The sequence below is a fragment of the Salminus brasiliensis genome, chromosome 5, assembly GCF_030463535.1.
Source record: "Salminus brasiliensis chromosome 5, fSalBra1.hap2, whole genome shotgun sequence".
NCBI lineage: Eukaryota > Metazoa > Chordata > Actinopteri > Characiformes > Bryconidae > Salminus > Salminus brasiliensis.
Genome location: NC_132882.1, coordinates 2,776,811 through 2,797,975, shown reverse-complemented (window position 1 = coordinate 2,797,975; position 21,165 = coordinate 2,776,811). Strand labels below are relative to the sequence as shown.

The 21,165-nt window shown below is 42.8% G+C and overlaps 1 protein-coding gene across 6 annotated transcripts in view; it reads left to right on the top strand.

Moving 5' to 3' along the window:
• ntng1a (netrin g1a) overlaps positions 1–15,953 on the top strand; it is a 181,088-nt gene extending 165,135 nt beyond the window's left edge. For 4 of the 6 annotated variants that reach the window (XM_072679259.1, XM_072679257.1, XM_072679254.1 and 1 more), the window contains one exon: positions 14,283–15,953. In XM_072679259.1, the coding sequence (XP_072535360.1) occupies positions 14,283–14,509 (227 nt within the window). In that variant the 3' untranslated portion in view covers positions 14,510–15,953. Of the gene's footprint in view, positions 1–1,368; positions 1,504–14,282 lie in introns of all 6 variants that reach the window. The other 2 variants (XM_072679255.1, XM_072679253.1) reach the window with 1 other exon arrangement.
• Positions 15,954–21,165: the final 5,212 nt, after the last annotated feature.

Sequence of the window (21,165 nt, the reverse complement as noted above, 5' to 3'; positions counted from 1 at the left end):
TTCTAATAACGTTAATATCCAGTATGAAGTTCTAATAACATTAATATCCAGTATGAAGCTCTAATAACGTTAATATCCAATATGAAGTTCTAATAACATTAATATCCAGTATGAAGTTCTAATAACATTAATATCCAGTATGAAGCTCTAATAACGTTAATATCCAATATGAAGCTGTTATAACATTAATATCCAGTATGAAGTTCTAATATTATTAATATCCAGCATGAAGCTCTAATAACATTAATATCCAGTATGAAGTTCTAATAACATTAATATCCAGTATGAATCTCTAATAACATTAATATCCAGTATGAAGTTCTAATAACATTAATATCCAGTATGAAGCTCTAATAACATTAATATCCAGTATGAATCTCTAATAACATTAATATCCAGTATGAAGTTCTAATAACATTAATATCCAGTATGAATCTCTAATAACATTAATATCCAGTATGAAGTTCTAATAACATTAATATCCAGTATGAAGCTCTAATATCATTAATATCCAGTATGAATCTCTAATAACATTAATATCCAGTATGAAGCTCAAATAACATTAATATCCAGTATGAAGTTCTAATAATGTTAATATCCAATATGACTTTCTAATAACATTAATATCCAGTATGAAGTTCTAATAACATTAATATCAAGTATGAAGCTCTAATAACATTAATATCCAGTATGAAGTTCTAATAACATTCATATCCAGCATGAAGCTCTAATAACATTAATATCCAGCATGAAGCTCTAATAACATTAATATCCAGTATGAAGCTCTAATAACATTAATATATTAATTTTAAAAACACCTTTTAGCTCCAATATTATTATATATATATATATATATATATATGTATTTATATATCTGTGTATATCCTGATATTTAAGGCAATGTATGAATGCAATATCATATTTGCATTATATGAGCTGAGTATTATGGACAGAAAGCAGGGGCTTGCCTGGGTGGGGACTGAAAGCCGTATGAGCTATAATACAGACTATCCAGCATATGTGCTTTGATAAATCGCCCAGCATTAATGTGTACTTCCAGTGATGTTTATAGTGTGTGTCAGCACCTTCATGCTCTCAGCCCCTCTCTTCATCCACCATCCTTCATTCCACCCCTCTGAAACGTTAGCCGGCGCGGCAGCGGCTGAGCTTTTCCCCTGTAATAATAATGTGTAGCTTGTAGGCCGCGAACGAGGCCTTCTGGTGTGAACGGGTCGCTGTTGTGCTGGAAAAAACACAACAACACCAAAGCACAGGAAATAATTCATGATCCGAGTCTCTCTCCAGCTGTGTGTGTGTGTGTGTGTGTATATATACGTGTGTGTGTGTGTGTGTGTCTTGTTTCTACAGACTGTAATTGTGATCCCTTTGGCTCAGAGAGCGATCGCTGTAATGGCACAGGATTTTGTAAATGTAAGGCAGGAGCGACAGGCGTTAAGTGCCATGAGTGTCAGCCTGGATATTTATGGGACAATGGCTGCAAATGTAAGTAAAAAAAAAACCTCCGACCTGCCTGACAGTGCACGGCCCTGCTCTGTTCCTCCCTCTCTCTATTACCCTCTCTCTCTCTATTACCCTCTCTCTCTCTATTACTCTCGCTCTCGCTCTGTGCACTGCAAAGCTTATCTTGGCGAGTGAAGGCATCTGGAATGTAGGCGATATAGCTAATATTAATCATCATGGGATTACTGTAAGCATATTATACGATTATATAAGCATATTATCATACATATAAGATTATATAACCATTTTTTAAAAGATATATGATTTTATAATCCTATTATAATTAATATATATATATGACCAGAATATTATGATCACTCCTACCTTGGAATGAACAGCCAATAGTGGCTCCGCTTCTATATAACCTATATAACCTATTATCAGCCTCCTTGTTAGCGCCCTGCCCTTCAATGCTCAGGACCCCACAGGACGGACCACCACAGGGCAGGTAGTATTTTTTTGGGTGGTGGGTCAGTCATTCTCAGCACTGCGGTGACACTGACTGACACGGTGGTGGTGAGTGTGTGTGTTAGTAGTGTGTGTTGTGCTGGTGGTAGGAGTTGATGACACAGCACCTCAGCGTCACTGCTGGACTGAGAGTAGTCCACCAACCAGAAATATCCAGCCGACGGCGTCCTGTGGGCGGTGTCCTGTGGGCGGCGTCCTGAGGGCACTGATGAAGGACTAGAGGACGACCAACACCAACAAACTGAGCCTCTGTCTCTGACTTTACCTTCATCTACAAGCTGGACCAGCTAGGTAGGAGTGTCTAATAATAGAGAGTGGACAGTGAGTGGACAGACACAGTGTTTAAGCACTCCAGCAGCACTGCTGCATCTGATCCACTACTCGTACCACTTGTTCATTCCAAACCAGCAGTGGTCATAATATGCTGATGGGACTGTGTTTATAAGGTGCTTAAGTTTAAGATTATAAAACCATATCATAAGACATGTAGGATTACACGACCATATTCTAATACATAAATAAGACTTTATAACCATATTATTAGATTATGTTTTATATATTTTTAGTTATCTTCAGTTTTAGTAAGAAAGTCTTGTATCTCTTTTGGTGACTTTATAGGAGAAGTAGGGGGGAAAAGCTTTTAGCCTTAGTGTTAATTGTATAATAATATAGAAATGTTATGGGGAACACTTATTTTAAAATAAATTTGGCTAAGACTATTTTTTATTGGTGAGTACTATTTAACCCCCGAGTCCACACAGTCCAAAAAACACTTTTGTAATATTAGATTATTTTTGTGATGACACATTTTGTTGCAGCCAAAAAAAAAAAAAAAAAAAAAAAAAAAAAAAAAAATATATATATATATATATATATATATATATATATATAAATATATATATATATATATATTCTAATATATATTCATTTTAAATTCAAACTAATTGAATTACATTTGTGTAAACAAGCAACAAATAAAAGTATTATTATTATTATTACAAAGTATTAATGTTTTTTTGTAATCCTATTCTTCCAACACTTTTATAATAATAAAATGTGAGGTTCATTGACATGCAGAGATATAGTTGTTCGTAGTGGGACTCTCTCTCTCTCTCTTATGGCTCTTGCTTGGCTGTGGTTATGAAGCTCTCTGGACTGCCGGCTTTAGCTGGAGATGAGTTTGTTTTTTTTAAGCAATTTCCAATTCCCAGTTCCCCCCACCAGTATCTAGGACTTCCCCTGTCATTCGATGCCTCTCCCACTGGGAAGGTGAAAGCTAGCATGTGCTAACCCAGCATCACTGGAGCTCAGAGCGCTTGGAGGAGAACACTAACCGCTAATTACAGCTGCTGGAATGTGAGCTAACAGACGTGCTGGCTAGCATGGTGCTAAGTGATGAGGGAGAGGGAGGACCACCCTATCCACCTAGAGAGAACCAGGTCGGTTATGCTGCCTGGGGCTACAGCTGTTTTCCCATCCTATTCAGGCTACAGCTGTTTATCCCCACCCATTCAGGCTACAGCTGTTTATCCCCACCCATTCAGGCTACAGCTGTTTATCCCCACCCATTCAGGCTACAGCTGTTTATCCCCACCCATTCAGGCTACAGCTGTTTATGCCCACCCATTCAGCCTACATCAGTTATCCCCAACTATTTATGCTACATCAGTTTATCCCCACCCGTACACCTGCTTAGCATACATTAGTGTAGTCCCACCCATTTAGCCTACAGCAGTTTAGCCCCACCCATTTTGCCTACAACCATCGGATACATGTTTATCTGAGAGCAGAAGGTCCAGGTCTAGCCTCTAGTGAGTGTGCTGACATCACAACCAAGCTCCAAGCTAGTAGGACTTTCACCAGAGGTTCCTTCAGGGTTCTTTTATCAGACAGTCTTCAGAACTCCTTTCAGATATCAGATATTTAAGGATGTAAAGATGTTGTGATGCTGATGGACTTCTACTCTGAGCTCATCGGCACTGTGGGGAGCTACAGATGTAGTGCTGATAGTAGGCAGGGCTGGAACATGAGCTGGATCATAGACCAGCTGTTGGTTTCATGGTTCAGGACCTTCTGCTTTAGATAGCTCCAGACTCCCTCTTGTTTTTGTAACCAGTACGCTTGAGCTGGTGGTGAAAGCAACAGAACAGTGTGTGCAGAGCCTTCAGAGCAGGCCTGCGCGTCTGTGTGGTGTTTAGAATTCAGCCGGAAAAACAAAAATAATAAAATAATAAAATAAATAAATAAATAAATAAAGACCCAGGGCGTATCAGACCAGTCAGAACTGAACAGCTGAGCTAATATTTGTCATGAGCCGCATGTGCTGATGCCTGGGCTAACAGGCAGCCCAGCCGGCTGCTCAGCCTGCTTACACACACACACACACACACACACACACACACACACATACAGACATAACGACGTCTGCTGGTTCTGTCTGATCAGAGAATGGTCCGTTCATATTGTGGCAAAAGTGAAGTTTTTCAAAAACACTAAAAGACAGTTAGCCCCATCCATTCAATCTACAGCAGTTAAGCCCCTCCCCTTGAACCTAAAACATTTAGCCCCACCTACTCAGCCTACAATGGTTAGCTCCATCCATTCAGTCTACAGCAGTTAAGCCCCTCCCCTTGTACCTAAAGCAGTCTAACCCCTCACAGCAAGCCTATAGCAGTTTAGTCCCACCCACCCAGCCTATAGCAGTTTAGCCCCACCCACTCAGCAGTTTAGCCCATCCTATTCAACACACATGGTTTTGCCCCACCCACTCACTTTACATCGGTTTAACCCAATAGCAGTTTAGCTAAACGCATTCATCATACAGCAGTTTAGCTCCACCTACTCAATCTACAACAGTCAGCACCATCCATTTAGTCTACAGCGTTAAGCTCCACCCATATCAGTCTATAGCATTTTAACCCCGCCCACTGATCTTTCAACCGTTAGCTACTCCTATTCAATATATAGTGATTAAGCCCCGCCCACTCACTTTACAGCAGTTTAACCTTGCCCTTTCAGCCAAAAGCAGTTTAGCTCCACACATTCATCATACAGCACTTTAGCTCCACCTACTCAGTCTACAGCAGTTTAGCCCCACCCATTTAATCTAAAGCGTTAAACCCCGCACAGTCAACCTGCAGCAGTTTAGCCCCACCCACTGACCCTACAACCATATATCTCAACGCACAAAGGCTATAACAATTTAGTCCATCCTTTTCGGCATTCGGTGGTTAAGCCCCACCCACTCACTTTACAGCAGTTTAACCCTTCCCTTGCAGCCAGTAGCAGTTTAGCTCCACCCATTTATCATACACCAGATTTGTCTCCATCAAATCAGTCTACAGCAGTTTAGCCCCACCCATTGATCCTTTAACCGTTTAGCTCAACCCACTCAGCCTATAGCAGTTTAACCCCTCCCACCCAGCCCACCTAGCAGTGTAGCTCCACCCTTTCATCCTACAGCAGATTTGTCTCCACCTATTCCGCCTACAGCAGTTTAGCCCCACCCATTTATGCTGAAACTACGAACAGTGATCATTTACATATAGGGACTTTACTAGCGCCAGAGCCAAAGGCTACTTTAGAAGTAATGGAAGTAATGAAATACTGTTAATAGATAATTACATAATTACATAAATAATTAAATAATTAAATAATACAATATGTTATTAAGCATTTAATAACATCCAGTTTTATCCAAAATACTTGAAATATTGAATGTTACACCTGAAAATACCCTTTTTACCTCATAATATATAAATATGCCTTATCCTAATGAATATACTCTGCATTATATGAACTGTATATGAATATTATGATTAATATGCCTGACTGTTTATGTTTTAATTCATGTCATTCTGTCTGTGGCTGTTAAAACAGCAGCTATATGAATGATAAATGGGGAGGTAATTCCATACTTCTCCATCCATGGTCCTCCATACACATGTGTGTGTTTTCCCATCTGTATGCAGATTGGAGAGTGCAATTAAAACTCCAATCTCTCCTCAAATACTGAAGCATTCTCTCTGCAGCACCTCGCCGTCCCTCGCGCTCTATAAATATTACCCTTCATATCAAAAGCAAACCTAATAAATCGCCCAATTTATTCTCCACTCCGAGTCTGTTTACATGCCCAGAACCACCAACGTGACGGGCTGGGAGGGGTGAGGGCTCTGAGGGATGAGTGGGCACGAAGGGGCGGGGGGGGGGGTTGCTCAGAAGGAAGACGGGGTTTAGAGGAGTGTTGAGGTGTGTGGTGTTGTGCCATTCAGGATGTTGGTGGTTCTGTATCCGGGAGTGTGAGGTGTGTGGGGTTGTGCCATTCAGGATGTTGGTGGTTCTGTATCTGGGAGTGTTGAGGTGTGTGGTGTTGTGCCATTCAGGATGTCGGTGGTTCTGTATCCGGGAGTGTTGAGGTGTGTGGTGTTGTGCCATTCAGGATGTCGGTGGTTCTGTATCCGGGAGTGTGAGGTGTGTGGGGTTGTGCCATTCAGGATGTCGGTGGTTCTGTATCCGGGAGTGTTGAGGTGTGTGGTGTTGTGGCGTTCAGGATGTCGGTGGTTCTGTATCCGGGAGTGTTGAGGTGTGTGGTGTTGTGGCGTTCAGGATGTCGGTGGTTCTGTATCCATGAGTGTTGAGGTGTGTGGGGTTGTGGCGTTCAGGATGTCGGTGGTTCTGTATCCATGAGTGTTGAGGTGTGTGGGGTTGTGGCGTTCAGGATGTCGGTGGTTCTGTATCCATGAGTGTTGAGGTGTGTGGGGTTGTGGCGTTCAGGATGTTGGTGGTTCTGTATCCATGAGTGTTGAGGTGTGTGGGGTTGTGGCGTTCAGGATGTCGGTGGTTCTGTATCCATGACTGTTGAGGTGTGTGGGGTTGTGGCGTTCAGGATGTCAGTGGTTCTGTATCCATGAGTGTTGAGGTGTGTGGGGTTGTGGCGTTCAGGATGTCGGTGGGTCTGTATCCGGCAGTGTTGAGGTGTGTGGGGTTGTGGCGTTCAGGATGTTGGTGGTTCTGTATCCATGAGTGTTGAGGTGTGTGGGGTTGTGGCGTTCAGGATGTTGGTGGTTCTGTATCCATGAGTGTTGAGGTGTGTGGGGTTGTGGCGTTCAGGATGTCGGTGGTTCTGTATCTGGGAGTGTTGAGGTGGGTGGGGTTGTGGCGTTCAGGATGTCGGTGGTTCTGTATCCATGAGTGTTGAGGTGTGTGGGGTTGTGGCGTTCAGGATGTTGATGGTTCTGTATCCATGAGTGTTGAGGTGTGTGGGGTTGTGGCGTTCAGGATGTCGGTGGTTCTGTATCCGGGAGTGTTGAGGTGTGTGGGGTTGTGGCGTTCAGGATGTCGGTGGTTCTGTATCCATGAGTGTTGAGGTGTGTGGGGTTGTGGCGTTCAGGATGTCGGTGGTTCTGTATCCATGAGTGTTGAGGTGTGTGGGGTTGTGGCGTTCAGGATGTTGATGGTTCTTTATCTGTGTGCTCAGATAGAGTGAAGGCTGGAGAGTTTCCCTTTAATGACTTTTAAAGGACATTTAGACACAAACTCATTACACACACACACACACACACACACACACACACACAGAGAGTGAGCTCAGAGCTACTGGGGTGTGGAGGGTGAGGTGTGTGTGAGGCTAGTATAAAATACACCTTCAATAAAAAGTGACTCTCTGGAGTGCCGAGCTGAGTTCACTCCCATTACACTCAGAAATCACGCCACACACTCTCTCACTCTCTCAGAGTCAACACCTATACCCCCACACTCTCTCACTCTTTCATACTTTCATACTCCATACTTCACCCTACTCACTATCTCACTCTCAGCCTCCACACCTACAACCCTCTCACTCTCTAATCAGCTGCATTTATTCCTATTACACTCACAAATCACTCTCAGACTTCATACCTTCACACCACACACTCTCACTCTGTCAGACTCCAAACCTTCACATCACTCTTAGACTGCACACCCTAACCCTGCATTCTCTCTCAGCCTCCAAACCTCAGCTTCACTCTCTGACTGCACACCTACACCCATATACTCTCTCACTTTTTCAGACTCCACACCTTCTCCCCACACATACTCTCTCAGAATCTACACCTCACTCACTCTTTGTCTATACCCCACCTTCTCTTTCAGCTTCCACTTTCACACCCCATACTCTCTGACTCTACACCTTAACAGCACACTCTCTCACTAACACACCGTTGCACCACACACTCTCACTCTCCTAGCCTCCCAGCCTTCACCTCACACACTCTCTTAATCTCCACACCTACAGCACACTCACCCCATACTCTCTGACTCTACACTTTCACACCACACACTCTCACAGCCTCTCAGCTTCACCTCACACACTCTCTTAGTCTCCACACTTACACCCCCACACTCTCTCATACTCCTCACTTTCACACCACACACACTCTCACTCTTTTAGACTCCAAACCTTCATCCTACACACTTCACAGCACACACTCTCTCTCTCTCTTCCAGCCCCCGACCTTTATACCACACACTCCCAGCCTTCACCTCATTCTCTCTCACTCTCTCCACAACACACCTTCTCTAACTTTTTTATTTCTAACCTTCAGATCACACTTTCTCACTCTCTTAGACTCCACATCTTTATCCCACACACTCCACAGCACACTCTTTCTCACTCTCTCAGACCCCACACCTTCAGATCACACTCTTTCTCACTCTCTCAGACCCCACACCTTCATCCCACCCACTCCACAGCACACTCTCTCTCACTCTTCCAGCCCCTGACCTTTACACCACACACACTCCCAGTCTTCACCTCATTCTCTCTCACTCTCTTCACACCACACTCTCACTCTCTCAGACTCCAAACCTTCAGATCACACTCTTTCTCACTTTCTGTCTCCACACCTTCTCTCTCAGCGTCCACTTCTTCACCCCATACTTTCTGACTCTACACTTTCACACCACACACTTTTCCAGCCTCCCAGCCTTCACCTCACACACTCTCTTTGTCTCCACACCTACACCCTCACACTCTCACCCTTCACCTCATTCTCTCTCTCTCTCTATCACTCTCGCTCCACACCACACCTTCTCTCACTCTCTCAGACTCCAAACCTTCAGATCACACTCTTTCTCACTCTCTCAGACCCCACACCTTCAGATCACACTCTTTCTCACTCTCTCAGACCCCACACCTTCATCCCACCCACTCCACAGCACACTCTCTCTCACTCTTCCAGCCCCTGACCTTCACAACACACACACTCCCAGCCTTCACCTCATTCTCTCTCACTCTCTTCACACCACACTCTCACTCTCTCAGACTCCAAACCTTCAGATCACACTCTTTCATCATCATCTCTCTGTCCCCACACCTACACTCCACCTTCTCTTTCAGCTTCCACTTCTTCACCCTATACTCTCTGACTCTACACTTTCACACCACACACACTCTCACCCTTCACCTCATTCTCTCTCTCTATCATTGTCTCTCCACACCACACTTTCTCTCACTCTCTCAGACTCCAAACCATCAGATCACACTCTTTCTCACTCTCTCAGACCCCACACCTTCATCCCACACACTCCACAGCACACTCTCTCTCACTCTTCCAGCCCCCGACCTTTACACAACACTCTCTTATTCTCTCAGCTTCCACACCTACACACCATACAGAGACAAGAAAGAGGGAGAGACATAGAGCGAGAGAGAGAGAGAGAGAGGTGGAGGGTGACCTGAGTTTCTAGGAGTTTGTATTAAAAGCATTACCTGCTGAGGGGGGGTGCTTTAGGCACAGAAAAGAGGGAAGGATCGATACGCTCTGCTTTTTTCCCCAAAGCAAACTCGCGCTCGCCATTCCTCCCACAAACACAATCCCTTCATTAGGGCTCGGTCCCCACCTGCGACACTTCGGTAACAGACGATATTGACGTCTCAATTGGAAGCGCTCGATCGTTTCCCCGCTCGCTCTGTTTTCTTTTTTTTCGGCTGGGGTTTAAAACGGACGACTTAGCGTATAAATAGGAAGCGATGGCGGGTCGAAAGCACCCAAACAGAGATAAGTAGCCTAGATATAGCAACAAAGCCCAGCTCTCATCCATCACCGCACCTTTAATATCAGCCCCCAAAACATCTCTGCTCCGCTCTCCTCCACGTTCACCTTACTCTGAAGCGGAGAACGTGCAGAACAGAGAGGAAAGAGAGGTTCTAAGGGCGAGGAAAGCGGATGTTTAATTAATAAAAACTTTGCGCGTGTCATAATTACATCTGCACCCTAAAGGTAGAACGTGTCAGTCTAATTAAACCACTCCATCGCTCGCACTCCGGCGCCAGGCGCTAACGAGTTTCCCTAATTGGCACAAAGTCAGCGGCGTAAGCCTACTTTATGATCCTCCTCTCAGACAAATGAGTGTAAATGACCCCGGCATAATCCGAGCGGCTAATCACGCGGAGGGCGCCTAACTGAAGAGCGTTTGAAGAGCTCTAGAGCTGGTTAGCAGACTGATTAGCACAGAGATGGACGTGCTAGCTCACGCTGTGTTTATCACGCGAACGCGCTCATTTATCCACTCCAGCAGTCTCCTTCCTGATTCCATATCAGACATGATTCAGCTTCTCCAGACTCCAGGCTTACCTGCAGCTCCTAGTGTGAATTTGCGTAAAGAACAACAACAACAAAAGCATTCAGTAAAGCGGTAACACTTTATTTGGAGAGGTTGTTTATAGATGGTTAATAAGCTCTTAACAGAGGATCAGTTAAACATCAGCAGCAGATCAGTGCAGCAGCAGCAGTGAAGCTTCTGGATCCACTGAGATCCTGAAGATGTTCTGCTGATGCTTTACTGACATTCAGTAGTTTTACTGTTCATCTGGTCCATCAAGTAGACTTAATATCCAAACCCAGCCTAACCCTGATCCTGATCCTAATCCTAACCTTAACCTCAACCCAACAGCTAACCTAGGCTAACCCACAACCCACAATTTTTATTATTATTATTATTATTATTATTATTATTATCATTATTGTTGTTAATAATAACCTCAGTCCAAAGCCTAACCGTAACCATTATTCTAATCTCAGCCTAACTGAGAATGTAAAAAATGTAAGACTGACCCAGAAACTGGACCCACAGGGCCCAGATTTGACCCTTCCTGAGCACAGTCTTGCAACAACATTTAAAACAGTCGACTCAATCATCTGAACGATCATCTTCGGGTTTTTTTCTTTCAGTTAAAATCTGTATTATTGCTGATATTAGATTTTCTGCTCTGTTATACATTTCAATCAATATTCACTTACCTGCTCGCTGCTATTGACCGCTTCCTCCTGTTTTCTGCTGGGGAAGAGTATGTGATATCTCTAAGCAGAGCGCTAGCTGTGTAACACTGGAAATGAGTGTAATTAGAGTGTGAGTGTGTGTGTGTGTGTGTGTGTGTGTGTGTGTGTGTGTCAGTATATTTGTTTTCATACAATTTCAGGACAAAATGTTCTGACTTTGAAACAACCCAGTGGCTCCTAACATTTTCAAACTAATTAATTTATTAATTTATTTATTTATATGAAAAATGTTTAAGTTTAAAATCATGGCATTTTTTGGGTTTTGTTTTTTTTTTGCTGTTAGCTTTAGCCTTAGCGCACATGCTATGACAATACATACATATTAGAAACTTGCTAATATGTCTTAGCGAGTGAATTTATCTCCAATCACGTCTAAATATTAAATATTCCTCATTACTGCAGGGCTGTGAGAATTACAAGATTAAGTGAGATACTGCAGAACTCACTTCACGGGATTTCACAGAATTTTACTCACAGCCTCAAAACCACTATACCCACAGCATACACAGCAGCCTGTATCTCCCACCATACTCCACCTTCACTGCCCTGCCCCACCTAACCTCAGCCCTTCTTATCCACAACCACTGGCTGGATCGCTCAGCTACATCTGGCAGTTCCTTCATGGCTGCTCTGGTAAAAATGTCAAAAAAGGCAAATAATCTTTATAATATTTTGATAAAAATCCTAAAATGAGAAATATTCGATATGTAGATTAGATTTGACAGAGCTGAGTTATCTGAATCTGCAGACTATGAGCGGCATAAAGTCCAACAGCTATGTGAAAGACTAGTGGAGAGCCGGCCGAGACAGGAGAGCTGTGATTGGTCAGTCGAGGTTATTTCAGCATAATGATTCTGAATGCTCTCAGAGTTCAGATATTAGTACTGTGATTAAATCTGAATAATAACTTCTTTACTTTATAATTATTATCATCATTTATCTGCATTATTTGAGCAGCTGTTTTTGAGCAGTTGTCATTTCTGCTAATAAAAAATAAATAAATAAATAAATAAATACATGCTCTAAATAGTAATATTTTTATCTGGAATTTAAGGGAAATGTTGTCCATGGTTTATGAAATACAGCGCTAATGTTCATTTCCCTTAAACACACTGCCCATAAACAGCAACACCAGAGGAACTGATAGTGTAGGGTGGTCTCGTCATTGTTTCCGGAGCTGTATGACTGTGTGTTTAGTTACTTGCTATGATTTATGAAATGATTTTGATCTAAAGGTGAATTCTCTGTGTATTAGTATTAGTATTAGTATTATCAGTATCAGTCCAGGAGTGCATGTAAAACCATGCCTCAATGCTGGTAGAACAGTAACCAATCACGGTGTGGCCTGATGTCCATACGAGATCGGGCACTGGTGCCCATGCAGTGTACAGGCCAAGGGTTATTCCTAAGTCAGCTGGGTTGTATGTAGCGTATGGTGGAGTCACATTCAGGATGGTGTTGGACTCTATGTGTCTGTGCTGAGCCCTGTCCCGGCTAAGCAGCTGTGTTGGAGTTGGTTGTTGGGTTGCTGCAGGTCTTCCCAGCTGTTCTTGTGAACTGCACTCCTGGCTGGATCGGCAAAATGTTGAAATGTCAGAAGTCCAGAAATGTCTCAGACTGCCTCCTGAGATTTGAAGAGTTGTGACGGGGGCGATCATGATTGGGGATGAAGATGAGGGGGAATTGGGAAAAAAGCCCCTTTAAGGCAGGACTTAAAATATGATCACTGATCCCAGATGCAGTCAGACAGGTATCTGATGTGTGCTTCTTCCTTTTTTTAACATATGTTGAAAACCCTTATTATTATCTGCCCTTAACACCATGTTAAAATTTCACAATGATCGGACGTGCAAATGTCCCCTAAAAATCTCTCTCTCTTTATGTTTATTTGGGTTTATTCTAATGTTATATAGAGTTAATTACAGGTAGACACTCTCACTGACCACTGACTTTATGTTTATTAGGGTTTATTCTAATGTTATACAGAGTTAATTACAGGTAGACACTCTCACTGACCACTGACTTTATGTTTATTAGGGTTTATTCTAATGTTATATAGAAGTTAATTACAGGTAGACACTCTCACTGACCACTGACTTTATGTTTATTTGGGTTTATTCTAATGTTATACAGAGTTAATTACAGGTAGACACTCTCACTGACCACTGACTTTATGCTTATTTGGGTTTATTCTAATGTTATATAGAGTTAATTACAGGTAGACACTCTCACTGACCACTGACTTTATGTTTATTTGGGTTTATTCTACTGTTATATAGAGTTAATTACAGGTAGACACTCTCACTGACCACTGACTTTATGTTTATTTGGGTTTATTCTAATGATATATAGAGTTAATTACAAGTAGACACTCTCACTGACCACTGACTTTATGTTTATTAGGGTTTATTCTAATGTTATATAGAGGTGTTTACAGGTAGACACTCTCACTGACCGCTGACTTTATGTTTATTTGGGTTTATTCTAATGTTATATAGAGTTAATTACAAGTAGACACTCTCTTTTTCCACAATAATCCATTTTGTAAGGTTCTGGTTGTATTTAAAGGTTATTTACACCGTCATCTCTTTTTACATGTATTTTTATGGAACCACAAATGGTTCTCCCATGGCAGTACACAAAGAAGCCACTGTAGCCTTTATTATTAAGAGTATAGTGTATTTTCTGCACTTATACAGTTATGGTGTTTTAGTAATATTAAGTAAAACATGTAGGAAGATTTCTGGCACATTATATATATTTTTTTTACATATGTAATATTTTATTATTCTCCTCCTGTTAAATTCAGCATATCAACAGTAATGAAAATCACTTATTTTAATTAAAGAAAAAATGCAACATGCCATTTAAACAGGGGGTCCTAAACTTCTGCACATGACTGCATGCACACAGGTCCAAAACCGAACCCAGTGCAATTCTTGCCACTCACCTCTTTCTCTCTCTCTGCTGCAGCTCGGGTGTGCGACAACGAGCTGCTGCGCTGCCAGAACGGTGGCGTGTGTGTGAACAACGTGAGGTGCCAGTGCCCCCCGGCATTCTCCGGCCTGCTGTGTGAGAAGCCCCGCTGCGAGAGCGAGGGCGGCTGCAGCTCAGACTCCGGCTCGGACCCCGGCCTCACACAATCCCCCCTCCTGCTGCTGCTGACGTCCGCCTGCACCCTGCTCCTGACCCGGCTCTGAGAGACTGACTAGACCCACTCACATACACACAACCACATGCACACACATATACACACACACACACATATCTGCATATATATACACACACACAGAAACAGGCCTCCAGAGAGCGCAGCGGAAACACCCACTACCCCCCCCCTCCCCCGACGGACACCCGGCTGGCCAGGCGAGGACACCATGTCCGGATAAAGAGCAAAAGCCTAAATTTGTGAAAAAGTGAATAAATCAATAAATAAACCAATAAATACATAAATAAATAAATGATTCTATATAAAGGATTGATGAAAGTATTGCAGATCTTTACGAAATAAAAGAGTAAAAAATTCCAGATGTTATTTAGAGAAGTCTATCCGAGCACTTCGCTTCGTTAAGCGCGTTTAGCCGACGGAAAGGACAGTGGACTTTAAGCCATAGCAGAAACTAACTCCTCACTCAACCCCCCTAAATAAAACCCAACGATGAAGGAAGATCAAAAGAAAGGGATCGAGGGAGTCGGGCTGGCTCTTTTTTTTTTTTTTTTTTTTTTCTCTATCGCCACGGCAACGGGGTCAGCTGCCGCCCGAAGCAATGCAGGCCCGTGGCGCTTTTTTCCGAACGACCCCGGCGGCTGGACTGCTTGTTTGGCTGCTCTTACGGAGGACTGTCCGGATCGCGAGGATCACTGGCATTTACAACGTTCGGAAAACAAACAAAAACAAACAAAAAGACGCTTAAAAAAAAGAAAAAGGAAAACAAACAAAGACTCATCAGAAGCATAAACATTCTTTGCTGTCAGTGCATTGTGGATATACGGAAATTCGGACATTCGGACCGTCGTTCGAACGACCCACATTCGACAATGGGAAAGTCCACCCTCGCTCCTCACGCACCCCTCCTCCAGCCCTGTTCGGTTTGGGTGAATGATCTCCAATCTCTCCAGAGCATCACGCCGGTGCAGTGTTTCTTTCTTTGCTTTCTCTCATCCTCCGGTCAGTGTTCCTGCCCTCTACTCTCCAAAGCGTGTTGCTATCAGTCCCAGCTCACGGCTACCCGACGTGTTCACATGAAAAAGTGCTTAGAAGACAAAAAGTCATCAGTGTATTTAATTTTTGTATCGACAAAGAAGTTTATTTTCTTGACAGAGCAGAGATATTGTAGTACATAATTTTTTGTATTATTATTATTATCATCATCATCATCATTATTGAACCTTACTCATATTACTGCTGAGCTGTGTCTAAGGGCGATGTGTCTGTGTGTTTCAATGAAGGTGAAAAAACACGTTTCTTCGCTTTTCTTCAGTCAAGGTTTTATTTCCTCTTTTATTTTCTTCTTATTATTATGATTATTATTATTATTACTATTATGACTTTTAGTTGTGCAGTTTCCGACGTATTGGCAACGTGCTGGCATCAAAGAATATCAGTTTACATAAATGCTGAAGTGTAATGAAAAATCCCACCAAAGGACATTCTAAATGTTTTCTTGTTGCTTTAACACTGAGAAATTTAAGTGAATAAAAGTTTAAAAAAAGAGGCGTGGCCACGGCCGGTGTGTCCTTTATTTCCCAACGGTTCAAATCACATGAACTGGCATTTGCAATGTCCTGGACATTTCAGTAGCAGTGTGTGAAACTACCTCCACCATGTTTGGAAGCTGAACTTTAGCCTGGCTTGCTCTCACTGTGAGTTGTATATGGGTGGGGGGGTCTCTCATTGTTTACTTTGAGGGTCTTAGTTACAGTAGCAGTGTGTAAAACTACCTCCACCATGTTTGGAGGCTGTACTTTAGCCTGGCTAGCTCTCACTGTGAGTTGTATATGGGGGGGGGTCTCTCATTGTTTACTTTGAGGGTCTTAGTTACAGTAGCAGTGTGTAAAACTACCTCCACCATGTTTGGAGGCTGTACTTTAGCCTGGCTAGCTCTCACTGTGAGTTGTATATGGGTGGGGGGGTCTCTCATTGTTTACTTTGAGGGTCTTAGTTACAGTAGCAGTGTGTAAAACTACCTCCACCATGTTTGGAGGCTGTACTTTAGCCTGGCTAGCTCTCACTGTGAGTTGTATATGGGGGGGGGTCTCTCATTGTTTACTTTGGGGGTCTTAGTTACAGTAGCAGTGTGTGAAACTACCTCCACCATGTTTGGAAGCTGTACTTTAGCCTGGCTAGCTCTCACTGTGAGTTGTATATGGGGGGGGGTCTCTCATTGTTTACTTTGGGGGTCTTAATTACAGTAGCAGTGTGTGAAACTACCTCCACCATGTTTGGAAGCTGTACATTAGCCTGGATAGCTCTCACTGTGAGTTGAAGCTGATCTGTTTTTAAATGGTGCTATATTATGCCACCAAGAGGAGATTTAAGTAATATAGGAATGAATTCTGGGACTTTTACACACAACACAGTCAATCAAACGTATTATCATGACTTTTAGTTATACATTTTCTATGTATTGAAACTGCACCCCATTAAATACATAAATCTAAATGAACAAATATGGAAATACCAATATTTCTTCTTCTTTCAAAATACATTTGTATGTCCAAATGTTTGTGGAAACCCCTTCTACTACTTTTAGTTGCACCTATTTGACACAGATGTGCAAATGCACACACACAGCTTGTCTAATGGCAGGCGTGGAGTGGAGGGGTATAAAGTCCCCCAGCATTGAGGAGCTGTGGAGCAGTGGAAGAACTGTGTTCTCTGGAATGATGGATGGTGGAGCTCCATACAGTTCTTTTGGGATGAGTAAGGCAGTTGTGCATGAGGTGGGGTGGTGATCGTCAAACATCCTGACCTCACTAACTAACACTCTTGTTGCTGAATGCAATCAAATCCTCACAGTAATGCTCTTCCAACATCTAATAGAAAGCCTTCCCCCTGGACAGTTGAGACAGTTTTTCCAATAAAAGCAGGAGAAACTTTTTTTAATTACCTCGATTTTGGAAGAAACAATACATGAGCAGATGTCCAAATACTTTTGTCCTTAAAGTATTTATAAATAATGGTGATGTAATTGCATCACCTTTTAAAAAATAATGAAAGTTGGCCATTGCAGAACTCTCCATTTCCTCCTTCTGAGCCAGTCCTTGGTAGATTTGCTGGAATGTTTTGGGTCATTGTCATGTTGCATGGTCCACTTTCAGCCTCAGGTTCTATTCAGATGTTCTCACATTTTCCTCAAGCACCCTCTGATACAGCAAATAATTTATACTGGGTTCTATGACTGAGAGCTTTTCAGGTCATGCTGCAGCAAAGCACCTCCAAACATTTCCACCTCCATGCTTCACAGGTGGTTTGAGGTTATTTCTAGGCCTTTCCTGGTCTTTCTCTAGGTCTTCTCTGATAAACTTTAGTGTTGATGAATTTCTTTAATGTTTTTTTTTGGACAAGAGTTTCCTCCTTTCACACCTGCCATAGTTATCACACTGGTTCAGTCTCATTCTGATGGTAGAAGCCGTACTTTAACATCAGCTGTAGTGAGATCCATCTGCTACCCTGACGATATTTTAATGTTGTTCCTTCGTCACTTCAGAGAACCTCACAGCCCAATGATGAAGTTTTATACAACTCTAGTCCATGCCCAACACTGGGCACGGTGACCTTAGGGGTCATGTGCTCACGGCTGGTCCAGAGCATCCTTTTTTATGGGTCAGTACCATCAACCTCAACCAGAAAACACTGGTTCAGTCTCTCTTTCTGATGGTAGAAGCTGTACTGTAACATCAGCTGAGGTGAGATCCATCTGCTACCCTGACGATATTTTAGTGTTGTTCCAGACGTCTTTCCTCATCTTGAGGTTCTGCTCTTGGGCTGAACTTGCTGGGACGGTCTGATATGACCATGTTGGTCAGCTGTTCCACTTAAATGATTTAGTGGACGGTGGAACAGCTGTTTCTTTAACAGATATTATTAACCCCCTTCCCAGACTCCTCTACATCTCCACCCTTCTTTCTGAAGGCCTCAGAGAGCTCTTTGGATCTGGCCATGATGGTGATCTTCTTCACCCCTCACCTCAACCATCAACCAGATCACCAGATCAGACCAGACTAAACGTCTGAGGTTTAAATCAGACTCCAGACTCCTCCAGAATAATCCTCTCCAACCATGTTCTGATCATCTGTAGCTGACCTTCTGATTCTACACATTTGAAGGGGAAATAAATATGTGGGCGGGGGGGGGGGGGGGGGGTGAACTTTCTCCTCACAGGAAAATTATATTTCTATTAATTCTGTTTTATAAATGATGATTAAAGACATTTCTTTAGGTGTGTGAGTTTAGTTAGATCAAACGGCCAGATGTTTAAATATGGTAAAAAAAAAAAAGAAAAAAAAAGAAAACATTTTCTCTATTTTTTACAGTAAATACTAGAGTATAAGGTAAAATCTCACCTAAGGACATTTTTCTAAGTGTTTCCTTTTTGGGTGAATGAAAGTGTTGAAGTCCTTTCAGAGGTGTGGCGACTGCTAGGGTGTCCTTTATTTCCCAACTCCAGGAGAATCCTAACGAGGGCTTTTTGTGCAGCTATAGAAAAGTAATTATTTACACTAATAAAGCATGCATATAAATTGCATAATTGGCAGAACAGACCGTGTATCTTCAATAACCATTTATCTTCGGTGCAGGGTTGATTTGCTTCAGTGCAGTGCATTCTGGGACGGGCAGAATTAAATATTAACAGGCATTGACGTCCTGCTGAGAGCTCTGGGTTATAGAACTGAAGTCAGGCAGACAAGAAGACAACCACTGAACAAAGTTTTCACCTTCCTCTTCCTCCTGGACTTCAGCAACTTTTACACTCTGGCCACTTTATCAGAAACACCTACTTCAATGCTTCAACTCTCTGGCCACTTTATTGAAAACCCAAACCGTGTCCTTCCACTTACTGGCCACTTTATTAGAAACATCTACCTTATGCTTCTACTTACTGGCCACTTTATCAGAAACACCTACCTTCTGCTTCCACTCGCTGGCCACTTTATTAGAAACCCCTACCTTGTGCTTCCACTTACTGGCCACTTTATTAAAAACCCCTACTTTGTGCTTCCACTCACTGGCCACTTTATTAGAAACTCCTACCTTGTGCTTCCATTTACTGGCCACTTTATTAGAAACCCCTACTTTGTGCTTCTACTCACTGGCCACTTTATTGGAAACCCAAACAGTGTCCTTCTACTTACTGGCCACTTTATTAGAAACATCTACCTTATGCTTCTACTTACTGGCCACTTTATCAGAAACACCTACCTTCTGCTTCCACTCGCTTGCCACTTTATTAGAAACACCTACCTTGTGCTTCCACTCACTGGCCACTTTATTAGAAACCCCTACCTTGTGCTTCCACTTACTGGCCACTTTATTAGAAACTCCTACCTTGTGCTTCCACTTACTGGCCACTTTATTAGAAACCCCAACCTTGTGCTTCCATTTACTGGCCACTTTATTAGAAACACCAACTTTATGCTTCCACTCACTGGCCACTTTATTAGAAACTCCTACCTTGTGCTTCCATTTACTGGCCACTTTATTAGAAACACCAACTTTATGCTTCCACTCACTGGCCACTTTATTAGAAACCTCTACCATGTGCTTCCACTCACTGGCCACTTTATTGGAAACACCTACCTTGTGCTTCCACTCACTGGCCACTTTATTAGAAACACCTACCTTGTGCTTCCACTCACTGTCCACTTTATTAGAACCCCCTACCTTGTGCTTCCACTCTCTGGCCACTTTATTAGAAACCCCTACCTTGTGCTTCCACTCACTGGCCACTTTATTAGAAACACCTATCTTGTGCTTCCACTCACTGGCCACTTTATTAGAAACCCCTATCTTGTGCTTCTACTCACTGGCCACTTTATTAGAAACACCTATCTTGTGCTTCTACTCACTGTCCAGTTACTAAACTAACATCCATGAGTTTATTACCAGCAGCTGGGAGCTGCACTGATCATCCTCTGGGCTTTTTCACCACTTCAATGCAGAGAGAAGGATTAAGGATGAGAAGTGGTGAAGCGTCTGATGAATGTTCTAGAGGTTCTTGGTGAGATTAGCGAGGCGGCGCTTAGAAACAAAGCACTGCAGCCGACGAGCGAGGCGTCCTGGCTATTCTCCGCATCCCCTTTAATTCCACTTAATCTGTTGTCATCTGCAATCCAGCTTTAAGCGTTTAATAACCAGAGGCTGTTTACGGATTCACATTTTCCAGGAAGCATGAACCACTATTACCTGCGCGCAGGCCTTTATTAAGCTGAGTAATTTCACAGACACCTCTGCCCGTCGCCTGCTGCTTCTCCTCTAATAAAAAGCAGCCTGACGACAGATGGCTAAGAAATTGCCTGGCTTTGTTTATGTTTGTTTGTTTTGCTTTGTTTTGTGTGATTTCTCTTCTTGAATATGCTCATCAGAATCTTGGACTGGGAAATACGGGATTGGCTGAGGGGAGCTGGATCACAGTGGTGTAATAACAACGCAACATACAAGCTCTCAGCAGAATGAATTGCAGGGTAAAAAGAATGTGATTTTAAGCTGAGCTGGAAGCAGAGAGTGAATGTGAACACTTCCACTTCCCCCATAGACATGCTTAACTGTACCAGACTCATGGGGGCGCTGTACTAATCACTAAACAGTCTGGTTTCTCCATCACAAAAGTTTTAGAGAAGTCCCAGAATTCACTTC